The sequence below is a fragment of the Eleutherodactylus coqui genome, chromosome 3 (assembly GCF_035609145.1).
Source record: "Eleutherodactylus coqui strain aEleCoq1 chromosome 3, aEleCoq1.hap1, whole genome shotgun sequence".
NCBI classification, from domain to species: Eukaryota; Metazoa; Chordata; class Amphibia; order Anura; family Eleutherodactylidae; genus Eleutherodactylus; species Eleutherodactylus coqui.
The window spans coordinates 281,196,101-281,224,052 of record NC_089839.1 but is presented as its reverse complement, the minus strand read 5'-3'; the positions used below and the strand labels follow the sequence as shown (position 1 = coordinate 281,224,052).

General features: G+C 44.7%; 1 protein-coding gene across 4 annotated transcripts; it reads left to right on the top strand.

Annotated features, from left to right (window-relative positions):
• On the top strand, window positions 1–27,952 carry PCSK9 (proprotein convertase subtilisin/kexin type 9). 4 transcript variants are annotated; one of them, XM_066597518.1, is made up of 13 exons: window positions 1–37; window positions 5,994–6,182; window positions 13,055–13,246; window positions 15,550–15,673; window positions 16,905–17,038; window positions 17,213–17,354; window positions 17,588–17,784; window positions 20,277–20,460; window positions 20,820–20,990; window positions 22,341–22,489; window positions 22,707–22,884; window positions 22,977–23,158; window positions 26,136–27,952. In XM_066597518.1, exons 2-13 carry the CDS (start codon window positions 6,003–6,005, stop codon window positions 26,331–26,333), a joined length of 2,031 nt encoding a protein of 676 aa, XP_066453615.1. In that variant the 5' UTR covers window positions 1–37; window positions 5,994–6,002; the 3' UTR covers window positions 26,334–27,952. The 4 variants fall into 4 exon arrangements, with proteins under 4 accessions (XP_066453615.1, XP_066453612.1, XP_066453611.1 ...); XM_066597515.1 differs by lacking the exon at window positions 1–37 and adding an exon at window positions 5,647–5,785; XM_066597514.1 differs by lacking the exon at window positions 1–37 and adding an exon at window positions 5,776–5,905.

Here is a 27,952-nt window from a genome sequence, read left to right as displayed (position 1 = left end):
TTTATCTTCCCTGCAGCACCACCGCAGGGGAAATGAGGTATTACACTATTCCCTTTGAAATCAATGGGCTGTCCAGGTAACGGATAGATGTGCTGGGTCCTCCAAAGTGAGAGATGCATTTTCTAGCTGTTCTCCAATTTTTATTATAGAGGAGGGTCCTGAGTTGAGGACCCCCTCTACTAACTCAGCATTCTTAATATGAGTATTTGAAAATGGGTTTTCTAAACAAGATACTCTAGCTTGACTTTACATGAGTGTCATCTCCACATATTATAGCTTAGCCCCTTCTCGTATATAATGCCTACATTGCGGATATGTGCAGAAGCAAGGTATGTCAGGCATCTTATGCTATTTGAGGCAACACAAAACTCCTCACTCAGGACACCAGGCGAATACATATAGCAAAGTTTGCTTGCTAGATTAAGGTTACTGTTTTAGAATGATTTGCCCTATAAAGCCATGCAAACAGTAAAACATAATACAGCTCGCCCTCTTCAGGATAGACAGGGTATTACAGGGAGGGTGGCATAAAACACACAGTATAGAAATCAGTAACTACATTAGGGTGGTGTTTAAAAAAAAAAAAAAAAATCAATGTGGTGGAAAGCAATGATAAAGATGGTGGAATAACGAGCAATCTGAGTAACACGGCTATTATTTTAGTATAAACATTTCGACTACAAGATGGAATTTCAATGGTGTTTTCAGTAAAACAAGGTCAGAGTGGAAAACATAGTAATGTTGTATGGAGGAAAATCACTATTTCTGGAAGCTTACCCGAGTATTACGCATACATAAAAACAGTGACAAGCTGCCAAACTTAAAGATAACGCCATCCATATTGTGAGGGATTAGCGTTTAGGATCGGTAGCAACCTGGGCATAAGCAGTCAGAGACAGTGACACTTGCGATAAAGTCTTTAGTCCAGGCTTTGCCTGGGTTTATTTCCAAGCAAACAAAGCAAAATACAGGCCTTAACCTCAGGCAAACATAAAGTAAATCCTGCTCGTCTGAGCACTTACTACACATGGAGCATCCCTGTCTACATCCTGGTAACCAAAATGGCTCCTGCACACAGCCAGCCAGGACTCTCAGACCTGCAGAGGTCTCAGCTCTCTTCTAGGCCCTGTAGGCCCAGGCTTTATAAGGCCTGGTACCAGCCTCACCTGGTACGTGGGAGTGACCATCCCACCCTTCGCTTTGGTCACTCCAGGAAAAGCCGGCCCGGATTATGCGGCTTGGAGCCACTTACTGCTACAGCGTGTTAGTAGCTTAATGCTACTAACACTATACTGCCGGCTTCCTCCACCGAGCCCAGGCTGCTCGGTGGCACGTATCTGCCCAAGCGCTCCCCAAGGCAGCATAGGAGAGCATCCTAGGCGACACATACCTGCCCTCCAGCACCTTGCCGGTCACCGTCTCACAATATATAATGCTTAATAAATCAAAGAACCCTATCCACTGTGCAGCGGCATATACAGAACAGAGGGTCCTATAGTATAGATCAAACTGAGGGCTTATTCACATAACCAAGATTAATGCGCAAGTATTGTGCGATACGCACAAAACTTGCACAAAAAAAAAATTGCAGCTTGTTTTAGATTTGGACGTTCCCTTGGAGCGCCTCACCAGTTGTTTTCAATGGGGTCTTGAAAGACCCGCATACCATGTGATGTGCGTGCGAGTGCAATGCATTGAAATCAATGTTCCACATTCTGCAGAGGGACATCGGTACATGCAGTCTGAGGAGAATCTAACACACCTCTGTGTGTATATCCTGAGGAGAATCTAACGCACCTCTGTGGGTATATACTGAGGAGAATCTAACGCACCTCTGTGTGTGTATATACTGAGGAGAATCTAACTGACCTCTATGAGTATATACTGAGGAGAATCTAACTGACCTCTGCGTGCATATACTGAAAGGCTGTAAAGTACATAAGGAAGCGGCCATGAACTGCAGGGATAAAGCACTGCCCATGAATGATAAAACCAGTCTCAGCCCCTCCATATACCTAATCTCATCCATCGCCTCTACTCACGCAGTCCTAGGAACTTATATACTCTGTTTCCAGAACCTGGGAATTACCTGCCTCGTGGCCATGATAAAAATGTCAACAAGCCATTTTGAGTGATAGCAAGGTGCTGGATGCGATGAACAACAGCGCCAGTTCTGGTGTCAGGGCCAGTGATTCTCTACTCACTTTCCCAAATAAACGCGCTACATCCTTCCACCAGGGTGCCACCATGGGGCAGTCCCACCATATATGGAGCATCAAGCCCACCCCAACCTGGCACTGCCAGCAGACATCTGAGGTGGATGGGAAGAAACTATGTAGCCTCTCTGGGGTCATATGGCATTGTGAGATAATTTTAAAGTTTAGCTCCTGAAGCTTACTGGACATGGACATTTTGTGTGTTAACTGAAAGACCCTGCCCCAGAGCTCTCTGGGAAAAGACCTGCCCAATGCTCCCTACCATGCCCCTATCCACCTAGGAAGGTGACCATTCAGGCGCTCCTTTCGCAACAGGCCATAGCGCAAAGAGACAGTGTGCTTAGGTGCCTCGATGGCACAACACAGCCTCTTGAAGGGGGTGAGCATCAGATTCCAGCCCTGTTCCAGTGTTGTCTTCCCCAAATATCAATGTATCTGGAAGTATTGCATCAAAGGGCATATTCCTCCCCCCACCCAGGTCAGTCAATGGCAGTAGGCCCCCCCAGACCAATCACCTCCCCCACCCTGGACTCCATTCCCCCAGGTAGGAACCTTAGGCTGCACGTACCTAAGGTAGCCGGGTGCTGCGGATTCCCCACCAAAGGAGTGAGAGGTTCCGGGACCGAGATCCCGCATCCCCCCTCCATGGCCTGAGCAGAGTGGTCATCATAGTCGAGGCTCCCCTCCCAATTGACTCTCCCCGGGATCCAAAAAGCCTCTCTTGTCTCAAAGGTGTTGTCCTCCCTCTCGATGGACACTCACAACTTGTCAGACCCATGATGGAACAGATCCAAGGTACAGGCTCCTATCGCAGCCTTGTGATACAATTTAAGATCAGGGAGACCCACTCCACCATGCTCCTTCTGCTTGGTCAAACTTTTATAGCTAAGCCTCTTGGACCCCCTTCCATATAAATTTGAGTATTAAGCTTCTCAACCTATCAAAGAAGAACCCGGGTGGGCTGCATTGCTCAGTCTAAAAAATATAGAGTATTTCTTGTGGAGAACATTTATCTTAGTGGCACTCATCCTGCTAAACCATGACATTGGCACCCCTGCCCAACCCTCCAAATCCCTTCCAAGAAACAATAAAAGCGGTTTATAATTCCGGTTGTACAACTGGGTCGGATCTGTCGGAATCTGAACCCCTAAGTATTTTACTGATTTATTTCCCCAGATAAATGGGAAAGCCGCCATTAACTCCATCGCCTCCTTTTGCGGGATTGAGATATTTCTGTGCAGTCACCTTGTAGTTGCTAAAATGGCAAACTCTTGCATAATGTTGGGAAGGCTTACTTGTAGATTGGGGATGTAGACTAGGAGGTCATCTGCAAAAAGTGAGATCTTGTGCTCCACATCCACCACCTGTACTCCTTGGATTGAGGGATTATGTCTAATAGCGTTAGCCAAGCTCTCCATCACCAAAATATAAAGGGTTGGTGACAGGGGACACCCCTGCCGTGTGCCGTTCTTGATCTCGAAAGAAGTGGACAATCTTCCATTAACCCTGACCTGAGCGGAAGGGCTGCAATATAGTGCTATGATCCAGGAGAGAGCCCTGGGCGCAAGGCTCACCTTAACGAGGGTTGCCTCGAGGAGTCTCTTTTTTTTTCTGCGTCTACAGACAACAGACAAAGGGGATTCCTCCCTTTGCGTGCCCTCGCAATCAAAGATAAGTATGGTCAAAGCCCACCTGGTCTCCGTGGACCAGCCGAGGGACCAGGGTGTTCAGTCTATTTGCCAGCATTTTTGAAGATATTTTCAGATCACAATTTATAAGTGAGATCGGTCAGTAATTGCCACATTACAGAGAATCCCTACCTGGTTTTGGTATAAGGAGTATGTGTACCTGTAAGGCCTTGGAGGGTGCAGTGGAGGGGGGAAGCAGCCCATCCAGTCCCGGGCTTTTCCCCACCTTGATTCCCTGTAGCACCTGAGTGAGCTCTTCCGCATCGAGATCGTGGTCCAAAGCCTCGGCCTCCTCCTGAGAGAGGGGTCCCGAAGTGTGTCGGTCCAAGTACTCCAACATAGCTAACTGGCACGGGCTCCCCGGAGAATCCAGGGGTCCCTGGATATTATAGAGTCAGGAATAGAACAAACGTAATTCTTTCAGGATCTCTTTTGGAGAGTGGGCTTGCCCCCATCCGCGGTATTCATGGATTGCCCATGTGGATCTAACGAACTATGTTTTTTTTGCATGCGCATCAACGTATTTTACTGTACTTTTTTTTGCCATGTATATCTGGGCATGGCAAAAAATATGCACTGATTGAAATCGCTAATTAATCTAATGAGTTCCACATGTGTTCTTCTTCCTGTGCAATTACACAGTATTTCACACACCTCCTAGTGTCTTTTGTTTACATTTATGCTTCCTTATTGACTTCTATGGGGACTTTTGGTGCGCAAATGTGCAGACAAATAGAGCATACACAAAAACACACGCAAATACACCCATGTGACTCCGGCCTTAATGTGCATAAAATAACAGTAAATCTATTTTACAGCTTATTTAACAATATTTTATGAATTGATTTAATCTCTTTAAGGCTGCCTGTCCACGGGCGTTGCGGTATCCTGTGGCGGATCTCCGCCGCTCAGAAGCAGGAGCCTACGGGCGGATCTCCGCGGTCAGCCTCATCCCACAGATAGGCTGACCGCGGAGAATTGCGGCAAATCACAGCATGCTGCGATTTGCCGCCCACGAGCGGAGAATCACAATGATTCTCTGCTCGTGGACAAGGGGGCTGCGCTCTCCATAGCAACGCTGTGGAGAGCGTTCACTGTGTTCCCCGCGGCCGGATTATCGCCGAGGGGAACGCAATTCAAACCCGCCCGTGGACAGGCAGCCTAAGAATGCTTTATTGTATATAGCAGGACCACTATTTTTGGGGTTTCTGTAAAAAGAAGCCTTATCCGTGAACCAAGTGAACACTGCCACCTAGTGGGCAAATAGTCATAAATTGATAAATAGTAATAGAATTAAATCTTATAAGAAATATGAGTAAAAAAACTACAAAATAAGAATAATCCTTTCCACCTTTCGGTGACATCACCTCCTACCATCTTCTTAAGATGCACAGCGTGTGGTCGAAACATTCAAAGGACGGAACAAAACAAGAATTTAGTTCAATTATTACATCAACTAGAGCTGAAAAAAAAGGAACATTTGCAGAGCTTTAGAGATCAAAGGCAAAGCTTTAAAAAATTAGCTTCGGAGGATATGCAAAATGATTCCTAAAATAGCACAAGTGCCGAGCGGTGGGCACGGAAGATAATTGGAGAGTACATAAGAAAAGGGGCAGGGAAGAGAGACGTATGGCTGGCAGTGCCCAAAATGTGGGGGGGGAGAAGCTGTAGTAGTAGCGGAGGGCAGAGGTTCTGTGTGTGGGAGGGAGCTGTCACATAGATGCTTCTAGCTTGTGTTTGTACATGAATTTTAGTGGGAGTGGAGGGGCACTGCATGCCCAGTCCTGCGCCTACTCCTTTCAGGGGGGTGGCATTAAACCCTAAACATACAAGCGTACGCTTTTGTAATATGACTCTACAAATAAGGTTCAGCAAAAGCAGGTAATCAGTAACCAGACTGGATCATCCGATGAGAGAGGAGGTGGTGTGATTCTGCTTTTCCCCACCCAAAACCTGGCTGAAGATTGCAAACTTAGCGAGAACTTTTTTAGAATTGACTAAGTATTGGTATCATTCCAATAGCACGTTTTATATCTTTCTTGACAAGTTTTTCTTGTTTTTACACTTCCTATCATTTTTTCTTGTCCAGGGTCACATCATGATCTTAAGTGCCTCCGTCTTGCTTTGCACTTGCTGTTTGCTGCTTGGTCTTGGCCGAACTTCAGCAGATGAGAGCGATTACGGAGAAGAAATCGTCCGCACACTTGCCCTGGAAGAAGATGCCCAGGTCGAACCAGAGAAGAAAACAACTCCGGGGGTTTTCCTCTGGAGTAATAAGGTAAGTTCTATATTCTGTTTTTAAAGATTTTGCATATTTGGCCTAAGTCATTTAAAGAGGTCCCAAATACCCCCCCCCCCCCCCCCGAAAAAAGTAGAACGATTTGTGCAATCAGTGACCACTATAACAGGCTTCGTCTACTACCATCCATGTTATGTTATGCGGCAATGCATGATAAGGGTTCCTTTAGATTAACCATTTGAGTGCTGCGTCACCCGAAAGTGGGTAACAGAGATCGCGTGCGTAGCACTTCGTAGATGTTTGTGTTTTAAGACAAGAAGCGCGAGAGGGCAAAACTCAAGTGACAGCTGCACTCTCTCCGCTTGGGCCCTGCAGGGAGCACAGTCGAAAAAGTAAAGGGCGCTCAACGTGTTAGAAGAGCCAAAGGCGGTTTCTAACTATAGCACGCTCTGTAGAACATTAGTTATATATTTATTATGTGTTATTCTAGTTGTATTGTGTATAGGATCTGCTGATGACCAAATGGTTTACGTATGGGGATTTGTTGGTCGCTCGGTTAATTGCTTGGCCGAATAGGCTAAGCAGCATGTTAGAAAAATATATTGTCACTCAGTACAGATAGTCCCCGACTTGCGAACATTCGAGTTACGAATTTCGCTAGATACGAACTATCTGTCCTGCACAGTATGATGTCATGCTATGGCATTACATCATACTGTGCAGGGACCGGGCAGGCTTCTATCAAGCCTGATAGAAGCCTGTCCGGTCACATCGCGGTTGCTGGGCAGCCGGGGGCCTTCTGAAAGGCCCTAGGGCTGTCTATGCAGAGCGCCTAGCAAGCCGTGCGCTTGATAGGCACTCTGCATAGGCAGCCCTGGGGCCTTTCAGGAGGTCCCCGGCTGCCTAGCAACCGCACAGCGTCCCGCGATCTCATCGTGGGACGCTGTACGGGCCCCCTGAACGTCAGGTGCCGGCTGTTTCTTACAGCGGGCACCCGGCAGCAGCAGTTCCGACGAGCCGCGCCGCTCGTCAGAACTGTTAACACTTTAAATACCGCTGTCAGAGCGGTATTTAAAGTGTTAACAGTTCTGACAAGCGGCGTGGCTCATCGGAACTGCTGCCGCCGGGTGCCCGCTGTAAGAACAGCCTGCACCCGACGTTGTATGGAGCGGGATCCACCCGCGATCCCGCTCCATACAACCATTTGTTCGACTTGCAAACAAAACGGACTTGCGAACTGGCTCCCGGAACGGAACCTGTTCGCAAGTCGGGGACTACCTGTATTTGGAAAGCCAAGGTTCTAGGTTTCAGATTGGGGTTGATGAATATCCTATATAACATGTGGTCTATTGTTATTAGGGACAGATATTCTGCAGGGGATATATTGCTGATGGTGTGAAAGCTTGTATATCAGCAGAGAACTTAAATGGAGTTCTATTGTAGGGGGCAGAGAAAGAAGCTGTATCATGTTTATATGTCTATGAAACATGGTCTGTACATTGGCAGAGGGGATATTTCTGCTGCTGTCAACATATTTAGCAGCAAAGCAGACAGACAAATATGCTTTGGCATGGGGAATATTGCAATTCTCTATTTGTGGCCTCAGATGTCATTCAAAGTTGGCAGTCCGGCCACTATTATTTGCAGACCTTATACAGCCAGCAGTGGGGTTTGGGGAATTCAATTACAATGCGCCTTACAGGGATAGCTTACAAAGATACAAGCTGTACTCTATGGACTTCTGTTCTCACATATCATGCCTCCCAAGGATTGCAGATTATTTAGTTGGTGATGCTGTTTTTGTTAATACAAAATAAAAATAAAACCAAACAGGGAAATAGCGAATACACACAGTGTGTGTCAGTGGTCTCAGACGTTGTTCAAAGTCGCTAGTCCGGCCACTTTCCATTTTATTTGTAGGCCTTAGGCTGCCGGCACACGGGCGGAAATCCCGCGGCGGTATTTCCCGCGGGATTTCCGCCACTGAAAGTTTGCATAGGAGTGCATTACAATACGCACTCTTATGCAGACGGCCGCGGTTTGGCCGCGCGAAATCTCGCACGGCAAACAAACCGCGGCATGTCCTATTTTTGTGCGGGGCACGCACTCACCCGGCCGCTGGCTCCGGTCTGCGCATGCGCCAGCTGCGCCGCAGCCGGCACATGAAAGAGCCGGGGCCGCCAGGCGCGGGTGAGTACGCGCTCGTCCCTGCAGGCTCTCGGGTCGGGTCCCGCGGCGAGAATTCCCGCTGCCGGATCCGACCCGCTCGTCTGCAGGCGGCCTTATGCAGCCAGTAGTGGTTTTCTGCAAACTACCTAGTTAGTTGATAAGTTGCATAAAACTACACTGAAAAGTAAACAGAAAACTAAAAAAAATAAATAGAAAGGAGACATGAAGAACGCAAGTGGTAGGAGACATATCGGTAGTGGTGATGGTGGAGGTGGTAGAAGACAAACCAAGTTGGCACTTTTAGCAGCTCTCACTGAATCATCAGCTCCACGTTCTGCAGGAGGCGAAGTCATCCTGCTGCCATTCCTTAGCATCAATTCTGCCTGTGCGTTACATTTGCGGCATGCAGAACAGGTTGTAGAGTGGATGACAGCATGCCTCAATTACCACCATCTCCTCTTCCCCCCAGTAGCAAGTACACAGTAGTCAGTCTGCACCAGTTGGCCATGAGCATTCCCTCTCTACTTCAACCTGTACCAAATCCCCGTCACACTCCAAAGCAGTCCACATGGATCAGTCTGAGGGGCTCCTTGATCATTCAGTGTTATGGATGTCAACCGGGCAGTCCAAACAACTAGAGGGAGAAGACCAAGACATTGTATGCACTGATGCCCAAACATTTTTTTCCTCCAAAGAGAAAAATGAGGGTGAATCAGTGCATGCAGTCAGTCCTCCACAGGCAATGTGTACACAGGGGGATGTGGAAATGTAGGTGCTAGCTCCTGGTGCTCACTGTGACATAGAGCCCACTCAGGAGGAGAAGGATGATGAAGAGGAACATGGGATGGAAGAGGATGAAGTACTTGATCTAACATGGAGAGGCAGGGACAGTCATGATAGTAGCTCGCAGGAGGAGGAGGCTGACATTGTGGGTAGTACCACACCAAGACATGAAATAGAGTGTCACCGAAAAACAAAAAGTCAGTGCTGCCACCCTCAGCTAATACTATTTGCAGCAACAACAACATTAGGCCCACAGCTAGGTTTGCCCAGAGTACTTTGTGCAGTCTGGGCATTCTTTAAAACCGCACATGATGACAGAAGAGTGGTATCAGTAAAATTTGCAGTAAGCATTTAAAATGCAGCAAGAATGTAAACAACCTCAACACAACATACATGAACAGTCACATGAAGTCATAGCACCTTGGAGAGTCCACCTGAGATGGATGGCGGTACCAGCCGGAGGACACTCTTGGGCCTGACCCCGAGGAAAGTAGGCCATCACCTTTAGATGCGGTGAGGCATATGAGTGCTTTTATGCTGTGGTGCTTGCAGAAGGCCCGCCACATAGCCCATGTCAAAACATCAGATCATTACTGGGTAGCCTCCCTCCTTGATCCACACTGGAACGCCAAAATGACAAATCTCATTCTGGCAGTGGAGAGGGAGCTCAAAATGCAGCATTATCAGAATAGACTGTTGAGCAGCTTGAGCATAGTATTTTTCCATGGCTGCAGGGATGCATCTACAGTGGATTGCAGCTCTGCGGCTCAGGGTGGACGAGCAGGAAGCAGCCGGCGGCAGGGGAAGTCTATCAGAGCTGTGGCATAGTTTTTTCAGCCTGTCACAGCCTGCAGCAACAGCACAGGGTATAACTCACAATCACAGGCAGCACTTATCCATGATGGTCCAAGAGTATATCAGCTCCCATGTGGATGTACTGAGATGTAACATTGGCCCCTTTGACTTATGGGTATCTAAGCTGGACGAGTGGCCAGAGCTTGCATAACATGCTTTAGAGGTGCTTGCCTGCCCTGCTGCCAGTGTGCTATCAGGAAGGGTGTTAAGCACAGCTGGGGATGTGATAACTGACAGATACATCCGCCTGTCCGCAGACAATGTGGATCGCCTGATGTTTATGGATTTCATCTGACTTCTGCACCTCAATGGGAGTTGTAATCAACTGTCCAGATTCACAATAATTTTTGTGAAATCGGCCCAATACCAACATGAACCGATTATTCCATTAATTTTTCATCACTATTGATGAAACAAATGTAGGGTTTGGGGTCAATATAGAATTTGGTGAGCTTGGAGTAGATTCCATTTGTATGGTGATGATTCCGACCATCTGTGCTTCTTCTCATTAGCTGATCAGCATAGATCCCAAGCAATCTGCTATTTATGACCTAACCTGAGGATATGTCATTAATAGTTTTCCCCTTAAAAATTCCCTTTAACCCTTTCCAATCCACTGTCTGACGTCTGAAGACATTCTGATTGAAGGCTGTACAGTTCCGATGTGGAAAGACATCCAGCAGGGTATTTTTACTGCATATTACTGGCCGCTCTGTTATCGTGGGCGTCTCCAGCATGTCCCATACCGCAGTACTGGCTCTAGCCAGCACATGGCACCATTGTATAATGGCAGAAAGAGAAAGCCCCCTAGGAAACCCTGAATCCAAAATTGGATTGCAAAGAGTTAATCTTACGAAGTGTTCCTGCAGGTAATAAGCCATAGTGGCCTGCAATATACTATGGTGGCCATTTGTACAAATGCAACACAATATTTTAAATGAACACTAATACTAAAGGGTACTCATGGGCCATTTCAGATCCACAAATGCTTATGCAGCGTCCGAGGAGCAGGCCCACAGCTGAGGAGTTGGCGGGTAGATAAGGTGGCACTACCATCGCCTCCCTTGGGGGTAGCTGGGGACCCGTCCAAGTCACTGCTTGGGCAGGTCACAGGGAAAATGTAATCGGAGGTTACCTGTAAGCTTCTTGTCAATCGTGACGCCAGCCTTCCTTCCTTTGTGGTTAATCGTGATGGTGAAATAAAATAGTCCACACACAGGGATACTTTCTGGACAAACTGGGAACGGTCAGTAATGCCCGTTTACTGTAAGTTCAGTAAAGTTGCAACGTACAACAATTATCAGGCACAAACTACACTTCTAGAAGGTGGTGTGACAGGGAGGACTTCTCCGGGTAAACCAGACAATCCACAGTCCTAGTTATCTGTTTGATCGCACTCGCGGCGACTCTCTTTCTCTCTCCAACTCTTCATCGGTCAACACTCGTGCTTCTAGTGTTTCTCTCTTAAGCGGCGGTCCTTGTCTCTCTCTCTCTCTCTCTCTCTCTCTCTCTCTCTCTCTCAGTGCTTAGTGGTAGCACCAGCACATCCTGGGTAGGGTAGGCCCAGGCCAAGCTGAAGGGTATTGCTCAGCTTTTTCCATTCTCCACACACAGACCAATCCGTATCTGTGGGGTTCACTCACTGACTTGCAGACTTAGATTAGCACAGACTAGACTCTTGCAAGACTCTCTCAGACTCTCTAGAATAAACTAGCCTAGCTTAGACTGCCTAGCATAGCATCCTTGCAAACACATATATATTACAAGGTCACATGACTTACAACAAGATACATTTCCAGACATAATCCAGACATTAACCCATTCAGTGCTGCAGAGGTGCAATACACATACCAAATGCACACTACATATAAGACACTGACAAGACAAAAGGGTTATCCGGTTTCTGAAAAACAAACAAGTAAACAAAAATGAAAAAAAACTGTAGCAAATGCTATACAGCCAGTCCTGGCCTCAGTTATGGTGATTCACACTTGAACTACTGTATGGAATGCAGATAGGTGATAATGTGCATAGAGCAGGGGGCTTTTTTGGATTTGGAAGGGCTCAAACGGGTGGATCGAATTCTGCAAGCGGGAGGCCCGCAGCGTATTCTGGCTGTGAGCACATCCAGTGACCCGGTGTACCTCACTTAACTGTATTGCAGATAACCGCAAAGGTTCGCAGGCTGTCATGCGCAGTACTGTTATTTTTTTTCATTGTTTGTATTCCTTGTGCCATCGCTAAGCAATGACACGGGTCAGATGTCAAAATAGAGCATGATGCAAATTTTCTTCCACACGAGGATTACGTGATTTGTATCAGTGAGTGTAAACAAAAATGCATGCCTTTCAGTGCTCATGTTTTACTGCAAATCTCCCATGCGGATTTCAATTGCTGAATCTGCAATACAAATCCGCCCGTGTGAGCCTGGCATTATTGTGGTGGAATTAGACTTTAAAGGAGTTATCTGGTTTCTGAAAAAATAAAATGTTATAAATTTAAAGAGTTTGTGCCAGAACGCCAAGATATTCCCTATCCACAGGATGAGGTCTAGCCACTAAAACCCCCGCCAATCTCAAGAAGTGAACTCCCATATCCCGCCTTCCTGTCACATGTGCGATCAGCGCTTCATTCATTTCAATGGGGCTGATGGAAGTACCCAAGCCGGTGCCTTGGGTATTTTGGCAGTCCGCATCGGCTGTCTTGGACAGCTAAAAACAGAACAGGAACTGGCGGATCAGAGGAACATTAGCATAGAGGAGGTAATATAACTGCTCATCCGTTCTCAGGAAAACAGAGGACACTTTAACCTCATCGAACACTTTTGGTGTGGAGAGAAACACATGCAAACATGAGGAAACATAGAAATGTTCCCCTTGGTCCAGTTTGAACCCAGGACCCCAGTACTGAAAGATAGCAGTGCTAACCACTGAACCATAACAAATCTCTCACCAGAAGACAAATGTCACAAACTTTAGTGCAAATTTGTCACACTCTTACTACATGTTGGTACAATTTGGGGTAATATTGGGTACCCCTATTTCCCCCTTACTTGCCCTGCTTTGCACTTTTCCATTCAATGACCGAATAATGTTGCTTTACAGGAAGCCTGGAGAATGTCCGGCCAATATGTGGTGGTCTTAAAAGAAAATGTTCACAAGTCCCAGACAGAGAGAGTGGTCCGTCGGCTGCAGACCAGGGCGGCAAAACATGGCTATCTAACGAAAGTTACCTATATTTTCCATGAACTGTTTCGAGGATTTGTAGTAAAGATGAGCAGCGATCTCCTGGAGATGGTAAGTGGCAGATCTTGAACACTTCGTTACTTATGTGGAGCTTATAAAACGTCTGCCTTCAGAGGGAAAAGAAGGATGATTGGGTTGGATTTTAACTAGCTTCATCCAGTGATTCCTGGGAGATAATCTGTGGCACATGTCTCTGGCAGCCATTTACGAACCAGGTCGCAGTCAGGTGCTTGAGGGGCAGGTAACCTGATGGCACAGCTGTATTAGACTTTTAGGCCTCGTGTCCATGGGCAGGTCGGATTCCGCAGCGGAACCCGACCCTGCCTGTGGCCAAGGACCATGCTTACCTGTCCGGGTCTTCACTGCGGATGTGTGCGGAAGCGCTGGCGGGCCAGTGGAATTCAATTACGGAAGGGCCGCAGATCGGATGGCTTCCTTTGAAGTCAATGTAAGCCATCCGTGCGGTAACCGCAGCAAACTGTAGCATGCTGTGATTTGTTTTCCGGCGGGCAGCTTGAATTGTGGATTGCTCAATTCGAATTTGCCCATTGACATTGGGCTTTACTCGTCCTCCATACTATACTCTCAAAGGTCTGCAGCAGAATACAGATATTGCGGCCTAAAGCACTGTAAGTGCAAATGTCTGCACAGAATACAGACCGGAGGGGGTGAAGCCTAGAGTCGGAGCTCACACATAGTGGCAGGGCACTGTCCTCTGTAAGAGGGGAGCCGGGCACTGCTCACCCCTCTTACATTTATTCTGAAGCCACGTATAACTACTGAATGGTGTTTGACTGAGCATGCATTTTAGGGAGAGTCAGGGGTAATACATTTGGGTGATTACAGGGTTGCAGAACTCCATATAGTACGCATATTTGGTATTTCAGCCGCACTTAAGCAGCGGGGACCGATTCCAGCGACCCGATTGGTTGTTTGGTACACACACCCCTTTGGAAATGTGCACGAGTGGCCGGCCCGTAAAATAAGCAGCAGCAGGGCCGTAGGAGGGTCGGCAACTAAGCGCAACCCTAAACCTAACACCAAAGCCTAAACCTAACCCTTAACCTAACCTTAACCCTAAACCTAACCCTAAACCTAACCCTAAACCTAACCCTAACCCTAAACCTAACCCTAAACCTAAACCCTAACCCCCCGCTGGTCTCGTGAAGTAGCACTCGTGCACATCTCCAAAGGGGGGGGGTGTACCCAACAACCAATCACGTCGCTGGAATCGCTCATTGCTGCTTAAGTGCAGCTGAAATACCAAATATGCATACAGTACCCAAGCATGGTGATCCCATGTTATCCATTGCAATTCAAACTTTATTTGTCCGGTTTATTAAAATGCATTGATTTTACATTTTTCCAAGGCATTAACAGTATTAAAACACAATTTATATTTGTTCAACACAATAAAGACAATAAACTAGAAGAGTTAATATAATTTATTTTTCGACTTTCCAAACCATATGTTTGGCCACTTAAGACCAGATTCATCCTATGCTATCTGCAGCAGCTTGACAGGTGCCATCTTTCACCTTACTGCCACATCACATTAAAATCCATTATCTATTCCCCTTGGGTCTTCCTTTGCCAAAGGTTGTGTATTAATGAGCAGGATAATGATATAGTAAGTAATTATGCTCTATTTCTCTTCTCTGTAGGAGACTCATGCTAGGTAAGGTGGGGGGCTGTCGATGTTACACGAACAGTAGTTTAATTTTAATACTATCAGGTGTTCCAAAAGGGGGAGTGTAGGCAGTCTTCTATATAGGAAGTCCGAACACTGCAGAAAACTTTCAATGAATGCCAATAGTGACTTAACTTGAAGCTCTTAGCCACAATGTAAAATCCACAACTGGCCCCCACCTACCATATTGGTGTCTTATTATGTGGCAGAGCCCTACTAGGGCCCAGTTACAACTGCTTTCTCTGCACCCCCTATAGCTACACCCCTGAATGGCCAATTAACATATGAATAGTAAGAAATATTGAAACTCCAGTCAGATCAAATTAATTTTTTCCATCTATAGGCAACTTTAAATATAATAGGGTATTGGATTATAATGGTACTACTGGGGCAGAGTCGAAATAGCTTGCCCCCCTTACCGAAAGTTGAGCCAAATAATGTATTGCATTCGAACTGCATTGATCTCATTATTCATCATAGTTTTTATTGATTCTGTGCTTTAGTAAGTGCTACACCTCACTGAAGAGCTATAGGCTCATTCTATCCGTAGGTTCCTTGACCATTCCTGTGATGCCCAAATATTAGTCTTTCTGACCCTGTGCTATTAGATTGCAATTAATATTGAGATTTATATAACATTTACGATCTTTCTTTCCTTTATCAGGCCCTGAAGTTGCCACATGTAGACTACATTGAAGAGGATTCCTATGTATTTGGCCAGAGTGTGCCGTGGAACCTGGACAGGATTGTGCCCTCTCCACATGTTGCCAATCACTTCAACCCCCCAAGTAGGATTTTGCTTATCATTTATGTTTCCTTTAAATGTTAAATTATTTTTATGACTGTTCAAACCAACATTGCCTCAATTATATTAGTAAAGAAGACTCATTGCCAAGAAGACCAACAACCCAAAATATAAATGGACTCGTGGGAAAACTTCGGCTTTCAGTGTTTGTTTTCTGAGCAACTTGTCTTTCATGGTTGGTCAGTGAAAGTTATCATTTGGACAACAATAGCATAATAGTGATGAACCAATGATTGATCTGTGGTCCAATGAAGTAAGAAGAAGAATCTAGGCAGAGCACTCAAGAATGGGAACCTAGGGCAGAGATGGTGCACTAACGTGCTGTGTATGCATGTGCAAATGGTGCTGCCTACTGGTCAACCAATGGTCAGGATAGCGTTGGATATCGTGATGGAGAGTGGTTTAAAAAACTAGGACTCTTGTGTGACTAAGGGCCAACTTAGAAGAGGAGCAGAGCCGGAGCTGTTATTTAAAATGGAATGTTCTTTATTATAAACCAGTAGGTTTGGTCTGTGGCCTAGTCATGGCTTCCATTAATGGATGCAGATGTGTCATTCAGCAGGATCAACTTTTCAGCTACAGCACCCAACAATAACCAAAAAAATCCAACACAACACATCAACTGTTTGACAGATATCTATCTTCAGCCAGCTTCTGTCACAATCATTTGTATCATGAAAAGGTACTGATGGTCAGCAGAAAATGGTTTACAGCAACTCTACGACATTCTGTCCCGGGACCTTAGTGGGTGGGGGATATTACCTGCAGTTGTTCTTCTCACCCTCCCACCAATCCGCTGGTTCCCAGTCCTGTTTTTGGCCTTCCAAGATGGCTGACACCATCCCCACAGTGCATTGTTAAAGTTAGACAACTGATGCATTACACCTGCTCTCTGATTGCCAGAGCTGCTCATGTGATCAGTATTGGCCAATCAGCTTTATTATGGCTAAGTAAGTTTCTAGAGAGATCTGTTTGCAAATCAGATGGGAACAGACTCATCTGTACCGATATAATAAGTGGCCTGGTAAAATAAGATTGTTAGCAGTTGTCACCCAATGGTGCCTGTTGGGTCTAAACCAACTCCGGACTATGTAATTTTATAAAAAGAAGCTTTTGACTAGATAGAACAAGAACCACGTGGCGTTGTCTGCTTTTTTATTGAGCTATAATACTGTACACATTTATTTTACCTAGTATGTCTGTCATCTGTTTAGATACAGGGGAATCGGTGGAGGTCTATCTCTTAGACACCAGCATACAGAGCACCCATAGGGAAATTGAAGGGAAGGTTCTTGTTACAGAATTTGAGCATGTACCCGAAGAGGATGGGACCAGATTCTATCGTCAGGTTAGTTATAGTCTGTATGCGGTGAATACACAGAGCAACTGATGATGTACATGACAGTGGTGCATAATGACCACTTGGACCACCACCAATATCTGAAATGAAGGAGCTCATTAGTGAAAATATATAAAGAACAGATTTTTCTCCACTTTAAAAATGTTTTTTATTGTCTTCTAGGCCAGTAAATGTGAGAGCCATGGGACCCACTTGGCCGGGGTACTAAATGGAAGAGATGCTGGTGTTGCTAAAGGCATTAATCTGCGCAGTTTACGAGTATTGAACTGTCAGGGTAAAGGGACAGTGAGTGGAAGTCTAATGGGTATGTGCTATATTAGTTATTACATTTACAGATTATATTTGGCTCTGCTCACACACTAGAAAAATTATACTACTTTTTGCCACAAGCCGGGCCGCTCTTGTCTATGGACTGCGTGTGGATCCTGCAGCTTAGCCCAAGATCCAACATGGTCCATGGATAAGAGTGGCGCTGTTTCTGAAAAAAACAGATGTTTTTTTTCTAATCCTGGTTATAATCTGATGGATTTCTTGCAGGTCTGGAGTATATAAAGAAAACACTGACCGAGCAGCCATACAGTCCACTGATTATTCTCATCCCCTTTGTCGGAGGGTTCAGCCAAACACTCAATTTGGCCTGTCGGATGCTTATTAAATCTGGAGCAATAGTCATAACCGCTGCTGGGAATTACAAGGACGATGCTTGTCTGTATTCACCAGCTTCAGAACCGGAGGTTGGTATACTTCTATAGTGGTCAAAGCGTTATTTTTGCTACAATGCTCCAAATCCTGAGTTATTGATCTTATATAGTTTTAGGCTCTCCATGTCCAAAACTATATAAAATCAGTATACTCACCGTGTCACCAGATCAGCGCTACAACGGTACGGTACTACAGCATCTGACAGGTGACATCTCCCAGGGGCTGGTGGCGTCTCGTAAACCTTTCACATGGAGGCAGGTTTACGGGACGTCACTGGTGACATCCCTGTCCAGCCTTCCATTGGCTTTACTGGTCATGTGGGTAAATAACACACATGACTACTGTAGCGCTTGTAAACAGAAAATTGGAGCGCGGCAAATGGAAGCGGAGGAGCTGCACACAGCAGGACATGAGTATTTAGTTGTTTTTTTTTTAATATACATTGTATCTTCCCACTGCCACCATTATTAGGGGTACTCGGAAAACCCCTGGTATTTCATATATGAGTCTTAATTGACACTTTGTTGAAGCATGTGTCAAATTTATGAAGAGATGCATACCTCTTCATAAATGTGGTGTATTGTTGACCGTCCACGTGTGGGAGACTGCAGGCAGCAGATCTGGGGTTTCCAGGTCGGTGTCAGTTCTACAATTGGGGTCATGGTTCCTTTCTCTTCATGTGTGTGCAGTTGGGACATAAGGGACTTGTGACCCAGTTTTGGTCACACTGGTTCGTGTGAACGCCAGGTCTTAGAGTAGGTCCGGACGGTGGCTGTGGCTTGGAGGTTTCGGGGGTAGCTGACATACTTCATGGGTGTCGTCATTGTAGAACAGGTAACAGGTTTATTAACCATAGAACAAAGAACAGGCAACTTGTGACCTGGTATTTCAGGACTCCTCAGTTCCTTAGAAGAATTCCAAAGTCCCTTAAAAGTGTTTATCTATCGAAGTTCTATATCTAGTTGACCAGGGGTTAACTCACTCATGGCCCGTTGGGCTACAGTAGTCAGGGAGGAGGAAATGGAGTAATGTGTGCCTTCAGCCTTTCAGGTATAATGAAAAAAGTTTGGAACCATGTTAGCTAGTAGGGAACAAATGTGATTGTTCCCAGCAAGAGAAACCAAGTAATCTTGTAGATATGATACCTTTTAATGGCTAACAAAAATACATGATGTTAATTTGAGCTTTCGGACTTACTCTAAATCCTTCATCAAAGCATAATAAAATGGATCTGAAGAGGCATGCATATTTATACACACTTACTTATGACAAGGCACATACATGGGTGTGAATAATTTGCACTTTTTATGGTCCCTGAATTAGTGAATTCCAACCTGTGTAGTAAATGTCCTTTTGGTGGCCTTTATGTTGGAGAAACAGGACAAAAACCTTAAGCGAGGATGAGATCTCATCACTACACGATTAAACAGAGAAAGACAGAATTACCTGTGGTCGAGCATTTCTCTAGTCATGGACACAACATGGAAGATATGAAAGTTATAATACTGAAAGGCAATTTCAAGTCACAAAGCCATAGAAGAATTTGGGAATATAAATTCATAACAACTTTTGACACTTTTAATAGAGGGTTAACTTATTCATGAGTTTTTTAATTATTTGTGACTTTTTAAAGATGCTTGTATTTCTGTGGTAGTATTCACTAATTCAGGGACCATAAAACTTTTACTCCCTTATCAGTGACTATTCTTTTAAGTGCAAATTAATCACATCCATGTCTGTGCCTTGTCATAAGTATGTGTGTATAAATATGTATGCCTCTTCAGATCCATTTCATTATGCGTTGATGAAGGAGTAAATCCGAAAGCTCGCTGTAACATCATGTATTTTTGTTAGCCATTAAAAGGTATCATATCTACAGGATTACTTGGTTTCTCTTGCTGAGAACAATCACATTCAGCCTTTCAGGCGTCGTGACTTCATCTGACCAGACTGTTAATCTGTTGGTCCAAGGGGTGCCTCATCCTTTCTACTACATACTGCACAGTTTTCAAAAGTAGCAGGAGAAGAACCAAAAAAATGAAAATTAACATGCAAATGTGACACACACCGTAATTTGTGACTTTTAACGCAATTGGACTTACTAAACATCCTTACTAAATTGGAAGGACGAAATGATGAGTGCCTACTGTGTGGTTGTGGTCACCTACCTGACTTCTATGAGACCCCATGCTAGCCACAAGTGCAGAGAGGGCTCACATTACACCCATATACTAAAGCTATACATAAACATCACATGTCTGTCAGTGCTTCTCTCCTGGGATAACTCTGATGACTATGGGGTTGGTCTGACAGTCCTCAACATCTGCAGTTGGATGAAATGTAGATCAGGCCTGTTGGATATTTTACATGCCTAATCTTATTGTTCCCAGCTGTACTTAACAAAAGGCAATGGTCCATTAGGTTCAGCAGAGAAGATGTAGGTTCATCTGATACACACCTTATGGATAGGACATAACTGTACAATTAGAGTATAATATGATATATTGATCTCTTCCATTTACAGGTTATTACAGTTGGAGCCACCAACTATGAAGACCAACCGGTAACAATGGGAGCACTTGGCACAAATTTCGGCAATTGCATTGATGTGTTTGCTCCTGGAGATGACATCATTGGTGCGTCCAGTGACTGCAGCACTTGTTTTACGTCTAAGAGTGGAACATCTCAAGCCGCTGCACATGTGGCAGGTAGGGGGATCTACTTTCAGAGAAGATAATGGGTTCAAAGTTATGAACTATTTCAGTTAACTTTGAGGTTTGAAGATTATATCCATCTTCGAGATTGAGAATGTCCTTCTGTGCATTATTAAAACACTGTTTTTGTCATACTGCTGGTTTCCAAGTAATGGCCCCTGTTGAAGATGTTAGGGTATTTATGATCCTTTTTGGGTCTTGAGTTCTCTAATGCCCTAGTTCACTTAGTATTGCATTCCACATGGCTCGGCTACGCATTTTCTTCCCCCAAACCCAACTGCCTATATTTATATGTTGCCTTTTATGGTGGTAACTGGATGCCACTGACCGGTGTATGAATCGTTCTGTTTTAGGTATTGCAGCAATGATACTAAATGGCAAGCCGGACCTAACGGTGACAGAATTGAAGCAGAGACTGATTCACTTTTCTACCAAGAATGCCATTAATGAAGCCTGGTTTCCGGACGATCAGCGGCTCATCACTCCTAACAGGGTGGCTGGATTACCGATTAAGCTCGTTAATGGCAAGTTACCAAGTATATGCAATATAGACTTACTAATTTTATGTATTCAAACACTATGGGCCACATCTATTAAAGGGCCACTTTGGTGATATTTTTTTTCCATTCATTATGTAGCCCACCCCCTCCCCCCGTATATATAACTAAGCTAGTGTTACCTTGGGTAGTTATTCGTCTCTATCTATAACTCCTGACCTCTTTGTCCTCAGATGGTCATATGATCTCAATTCTGACCAGCTCAGATTTACTTGGATTTATGTGTTCAGTTGCTAGTCAGTTTCTCAATCTCTGTGATGCTGTTGCATGGACCCTATAACAGAAACTGCCTAGAGGGGGGCACAGACACTCCTATCACAGTTACTGATAATGATCACACAGTTCTTTTCACACAGTTATAATAGAGGAGATCACAGCTCAGCCTCCTGACTGTATACTCATGGTCTGTAGCTTGTTTAGGTGAATTTAGAAGGTAATGATAACTCCCACCTCCTCCCACCACTCCCCTCAAGCAGGCAGAAATGGTACAGCTTCTAGCTAATGCTGTGCTGATGCATAATGCAATTTGATTTAAAGTGAAAGTGAAAAAACTCACTATCAAGTTGGTGTCTGATAAGCATAACACAGGGGGCTGCACTGCATAGAAGTGGCTGCAATACACAGAGGGGACCTCCAGACTGTGACAGGCAATCAGGTGAGGGATGTAAAATTATCTTTTCACCAGAGTGGCCTTTTAAGACTGCCATTTTATACACCAGTCTAAAAACAAAGAACCAGCAAACTGGAGTCAGCAGATTTCACCAAAATTTGTACCATTTTCTAACTTTAGCATTAATATATGTCTAAAAGTTGTATACAACCACATTCAGTCCCAGTAAACCACACTCACTTTTCTTGGCACTTTTCCAAGCTGGCAAGTACTGAAAAAAGTTTTTGCGCCATCGTTTGTGACTTTTTTGGGCTCAGTTTACACCAAATCCTAATGTAAACTGATTGATAAATGTGGGTCTATGTCTTTGTAAGTGTTGCTGTAACTTGTTGGACCCAGCTACATGAGGCCAACAGCCTAACCAACATAGGACAAGGAGTGTTGTGACCACAGATAGAATTCAATTTGCTTTAAAGGGGTATTCCTGATTGGTGGGGTCTGAACACTGGGACCCTCACCAGCCCCAAGACTATAGCCCTGGCATATCCCAAAGGGTGGTCAGCAGAGGACACGTACGTGCACCTCCAATCCATTCACTTCAATGAGACCAGAGATAGCGAAGTTCAAGCGCTGGGCTATCTTGCTGTGGTGGTAATAGCCCTTTAATGTAAAGGTGATTTCCATTCTTCTTATTTCTTTCTGTTTAGATGAGCAGCTTTTATGTCGAACAGTTTGGTCAAAACCATCAGGATTCGCTCGTACGGCAACAACATCAGCACAATGCACCGGGAATGAGGAAATGTTCAGCTGCTCCAGTTTTTCTAGAAATGGTAAAAGAAAAGGGGAACAAGTAGAGGTAGGTACAAAAAAGCCACACAATAGATTAGCCTAGGCATGGCATTTGTTAGGACTGCTCGACATGGGTGCATTCTCCGCCTTTTTACTACCCCAAACGTAAATCAGCATTAAACCCTAAGGCCTCTGTATTACACCCGAATATTATGGACGCTAATATGCCACCATATTGGAACCGACCTTACAGTAATGATGCTATATTTACCTTTATCCGATAGGATACAAATGGTAAGAAAATCTGCACTGCACACAATGCCTTCGGTGGAGACGGGGTGTATGCAATTGCTAGATGTTGCGTTTGGCCAAAAGCAAGCTGCAGTGTTAATGCAAGTACCTCCGACGATGCCAAGACAATGTCCTCTGCCAGCTGCTCACAGGAGGACCATGTGCTGACTGGTATCTACTCTTATCATTCTTTTGTAATACGTGGTTAGAAGTATAGGTTGTTTTACACATCACAAGTAACCCTTTCCTTTTCTATTTCTCAGGTTGCAGTTCCCATTCTTTAAATGGCCATTTCAGTGATCAAGTGAGGCCCGTACACAGCAGCGGCCACAAAGATCTTGTATGCATTGGGAAAAGTGAGATCACTTCTCATGCCTTGTGTTGTCACGCACCAAGTATCTCCTGCAAAGTTAAGGAACACTTTCCTGTGGGCTTCACAGATAAGGTAGGAGTCTCTTAGATGAGAATATTCAAACACCAGATAAAACACTGGGACCAGTATGGGTGGTTTCACAGCGTTTGTCCCTCAGTCTTTGTTTTACGCTTTTTTTAAAAATACAAAACATTGAAGTAAACTGGATCCATAGAGAGCAATACTTTTTTTTACTCTCAGTTTGGGTTCAATTTGACTCCGTTCCATTCACTTTCAGTTTTTTGGAATGGAAAAAAATGCAACTTGCAGCGTTATTGTTCCCATCCAAAAAAGCGTAAAGCACCTTTTCGTTTTGTTTTTTGCATTAAAGTCAATGACAGAGGAAAGCAAACTAAGGGGCTTCTGTCTGTCTTCAGTATGGAAGGGATCCTTTTTATCAGTACACTGCTAAGCAAAAGAATACGTGACCTCAGAAGGAGAGGGAGGGAAGAGAAGAGAACTGAAGAGGAGGGGAGGGAGAAGCCCTGCCACCACCCACCAGCCAGGAGGGTGGTGGCTTGGAGGAAAAGCTCTGGCTTTGACCTGCATACCCAATAATCAGCTATCCTACCCCCAAAAAGGTATTTGCATGCATGCATCAGTTCTGCTTCTGTTTGTAATCAGCCCACATTCAATTGGAAACTGATCAGTTTTAAAAGTACTCCAAACACCCTTGAAACCACCCTTACATTATTACAAGTTAGAGGAGTTTCCCTGGACTTAACTATTGGTGACCTCTCCTCAAGATAGATCATCAATTGTTGATTGGCTGTGATTAGAGATGAGCGAGCGTACTCGTTAAAGCAAAATACTCGAGTGAGTATTGCCATTTTCGCTTGTGAGAAAAGATTCGGGGGGTGAGTGGTGAGTTGTGGGAGTGAGCATGGGTGAGCAGGGGGAAGATGAAGATGGAGAGAGAGATCTCTCCCCCCTCCCGTTCCTCCCTGTTCTCCCCCGCCGCCCGCCCGAATCTTTTGGCACGAGCGGGCATGTACTCGAAAATGGCAATACTCGCTTGAGTAGTTTGCCTTAACGAGTACACTCGCTCATCTCTAGCTGGTATATTTCTTTCGGGATGTCTACTGATCAGCTGGTTGAAGTGACAGCGGGGCTCGAGTGAGTGCTGCGCCTTCTTCAGTGCATGCCAGGCACAGCTCTGTACATTGTATAGCGGCTCTGCCTGATATATCAACTCAGTCACATGGCTCTGAGGCCATGTGACTGATGAACATGACATCACAAGCCTGAAAAGAGGCAGATGATGCGGTCTCTTCAGACAGCTGAACAGCAAGGGTCCTGAGTGGCGGACCCCCACTGATCAACTAATGATGGCCTGTCCTGACGTCACATTCATCAGACAAATTCCCAGAGAGCAACTCACTCCCATGAAGACAGCATGAGCCTCCAAGTATGCCGATTTATTTAGTTGTTTTGCGTGATGGGAACACTTTCACATATTTACTGACAACTTGTTGTGTTACAACAGCCACATTTTACGCTGGTGTCATTACATCGACGACGTCTTATTTTTTTAAAGGAACAGTGTAAGCGAAATGCATTCACACTGCATTATGTCTCATACTGTGCCCGATGGGGGTGTGGATGATGCTGCCATTCATAGTACTATCAAAGAGAATATCCTTGCATCATGCACCATACCTTTAGGCCCGGCATTGAGTACAAGACGTTGGGGCTTATTTACTAATGTTGTCAAAAAGTTAGACAGTGCAAACTTACACTAGAAAGTCTTAAAATGTGCCAGATTTATCGCAGTTGGGGCTTATTTACTAATGTTGTCAAAAAGTTAGACAGTGCAAACTTACACTAGAAAGTCTTAAAATGTGCCAGATTTATCACAGTAGCTCTGCTGAATGATACATCTGTCCAATTTTAAGACTGTCTAGTCTAAGTTTAGATACCGAAAATGCAATGCTGGCATTCTTTTGTCACCCGAAAGGCGTGGAGGGGTAAACTAAGTCTAAAATAAGGTAAATAAATTTAGACCGCCTTTTAGTTGGCTTAGGTTATGCCAAAAAGTGTGCCAAAATGTTGACGCAATTTGTGGCAATTTTTGGTGCCATTTAGGCCGCTCCACCTTTTTTTTTTACAGTGTGGCACAAATCAAGTTTGACAATTTTCTGCCACAATTTGCGGCAGAAACCTGTTGAATTTTTTATAGTAATTAAGCTCCCGTGTGTCAAACTTGGCGATTTTTGTCTTGGCCCCATGACTAAGACGTTTTACGATCTGGTCATGAAAATCTATAAGGCTACATGTGGACTGAATGACAATAGTTCATTGTTTTGTCCATCAGAAGTTACATGGAGCCATAACTAGACTTGTTGCGTCCCACGTTTCCATTTTTCCGATGCGAAGGTGTGAGAGTAACCGTTTCCTCAAGTACCATTAAGATGCAAAGAGACATAGGAACCATTATTTGGTGCCTAATCGTCCCGTAACACATACGCAGCACATTCTTGTCTTAGGATTGGATTGTTGAGCAGCTGCCAAGCTGCTCTGCCAGTCGCGTAGCTATAGGGAGTGTAGAGGTAGCAGTCACTCTCGGCCCTTGAGCCTTAGGGGGCCCCTCTATCATATAAGGAAACACCAGTATTATACATGACACATGAATGATTGGGGGCCCCAGATTTTGCATTGGGGCCCCCTACATTTAGCCTCTGCTTTACATTTTTAGCAATGCCCCGGCTGTTGGTGTTGCATTGATGGGCTTCTTAAGAGACCCAACTTTGCAGAAGAAAGTTGTGGGAGTTCCCTCTTTCTGAACTTTTGCATCCAGGCCCATGAGCTTTCAGCTACGCCTCTGCGTTCCGCCATCACTTATCTCCATGTATACTGAAATAATAGCCCTTGGGTGAGCGCCTGCTAGCGGCCATAGACATTACATGGTTGATGAATCCCACCAACAAAATTCTAATGTTTATGGATATCTCAAAATTTGTTTTTCTACGCTAAACATGAGAAAAAACTTTCACCTTTTTTGGCATTTCAGGTGACCGTGTCATGTGACGATGGCTGGACCCTGACTGGCTGTAACACATATTCCCGTGGATCTAACACTCTGGGATCTTATCCTGTTGATAACACGTGTGTTGTTCTAAATCCAAAAGGTGGTAAAGGGGCGGCAGCCATCGCTATTTGCTGCAAGAATGTGAATACAGAAGAGAGTCAAAATTCTAATTATAGGTGAAAGCCCTTCGTATCCAGTGTGCTGACAGCCCTTTGTATCCAGCATCAGGTGTCTCTTATACTATCACTGTTCACATTATCAGAGTCCAATTCATTCCAATGATCTGCAAACCGGAGCCCTTCCGCAGGTGTGAAGCTACAACTCCCATGCAGCCAGAAAGCTTGCAATCTATTGGTTAATAGCATGAATTGTTTTTTATTTGATTTATTATTCATGTAGGTAGTGAAGTGTTTTTGTTAACAGGTTTGCCCATAGTGATCGTAGGTAATTGTACCAGACAAGGCTTGAACATGAAAAGCAGCATCTGATTGGCTGATATCGGCTACAGGACCACTTTTTAATATCGCGGGTGTTTCACAATGCACAGGACAGCGCACAAACTTTTTCACAGTCAACTTCTAAAAACTTCACCATATACAAAACCAAACCTTATGTGGCTGGAATGAGCCACTAAATGAATTACACCATTAATGACCTTAAGTTGAAGGGCCACTCCAGAGAAAACACATTTTTTCCATCCCTGGCCTGTTCAGCTGATTGCCTGCCACACACTGGAGGTTTTCTATGCGTAGCAGTCAGTTCCATGCAGTGCGGCCTCCTGTCTGATACTTATCAGCGCTGTCTTTATGGTGAAAAGTTTGCTTTCTCATTCACATCAATTCCATAATTCATCAGCACAGCAGTAGCTAGAGGCTGTACCATTTCTGACTCCTGGGGTGACATTTTAATTATCCTTACCTTCTATAGTCATCTAAATAAGCTACAGTCTATAAGTATCCAGTCAGGAGGCTTAGCTGTGATCTCCTCTATTATAACTGTGTGATTAATAGAGGAGATCACAGCTCGGCCTTCTGACTGGATACTTATAGTCTGTAGCTTATTTAGGTGACTCAGAGATCCCATGGCCACTCAATGAAAATGGTTTTAGATAGAAAGGGATAACCAACCAAGGTAACACTGGGAGGATAGCTGCATAATGGATGAAAAAAACAATTAGCTGGTTTGGCCCTTTTAATGAGTTGCCCCATTAGGGATGTCATTGCTAGATGGGGTACCCCACAAAGGACCCTTGTCTTTACCCAGAAATAAGAGGGACATTGCCTCCATTCCTTGAATGACTATTGCACATTCCTCTGAATTCGGCGGATGGCACAAAAATCGGACTCTTTCAGAGGTCTTGGCATGCTCTCCTATACGAGTCTATGGGAGAGTGCGCACACAGCGCTTTGAAAAGAGTCATATTTTCGTGCCGCATGCCAGATTGTGTGAACAGGCGAATATAAAAAAATCCATCACCAGGCTCCCTGTCATGTCCCCTAATGCGCCATGGCTTAGTTTATGGTGCTGTGGGGTCGTGGCAGGTCCCCTTTAAAGGCTATGGTGCCTTCCAGGTTTACGTCTCAATGCCTTTTTTGGCATAAAAGATGGAAACTAGAGTTGGGGGTGGAGGGCGGGGGAGGAGGGAGAGAAAAAAAATTGCAGTTTGAAGAAAGCCTGATTGCCTCGTCTATACAGACACATTTCCGTCCTTAAGTCTTTTTACATAGCATCTTTATCACGGGTCTGTTTTGTACGTTATATTTATTTGCAGTACATTTGAACAAAATTTACATTTTCAA

Coding starts and splice junctions, on each gene's coding strand:
- PCSK9 (XM_066597518.1), top strand. CDS start 6,003: ATGATCTTAAGTGCCTCCGTCTTGCTTTGCACTTGCTGTTTGCTGCTT. Junction 15,674..16,904: donor CAATCACTTCAACCCCCCAA/GTAGGATTTTGC, acceptor TCATCTGTTTAG/ATACAGGGGAATCGGTGGAG. Junction 17,039..17,212: donor GGACCAGATTCTATCGTCAG/GTTAGTTATAGT, acceptor ATTGTCTTCTAG/GCCAGTAAATGTGAGAGCCA.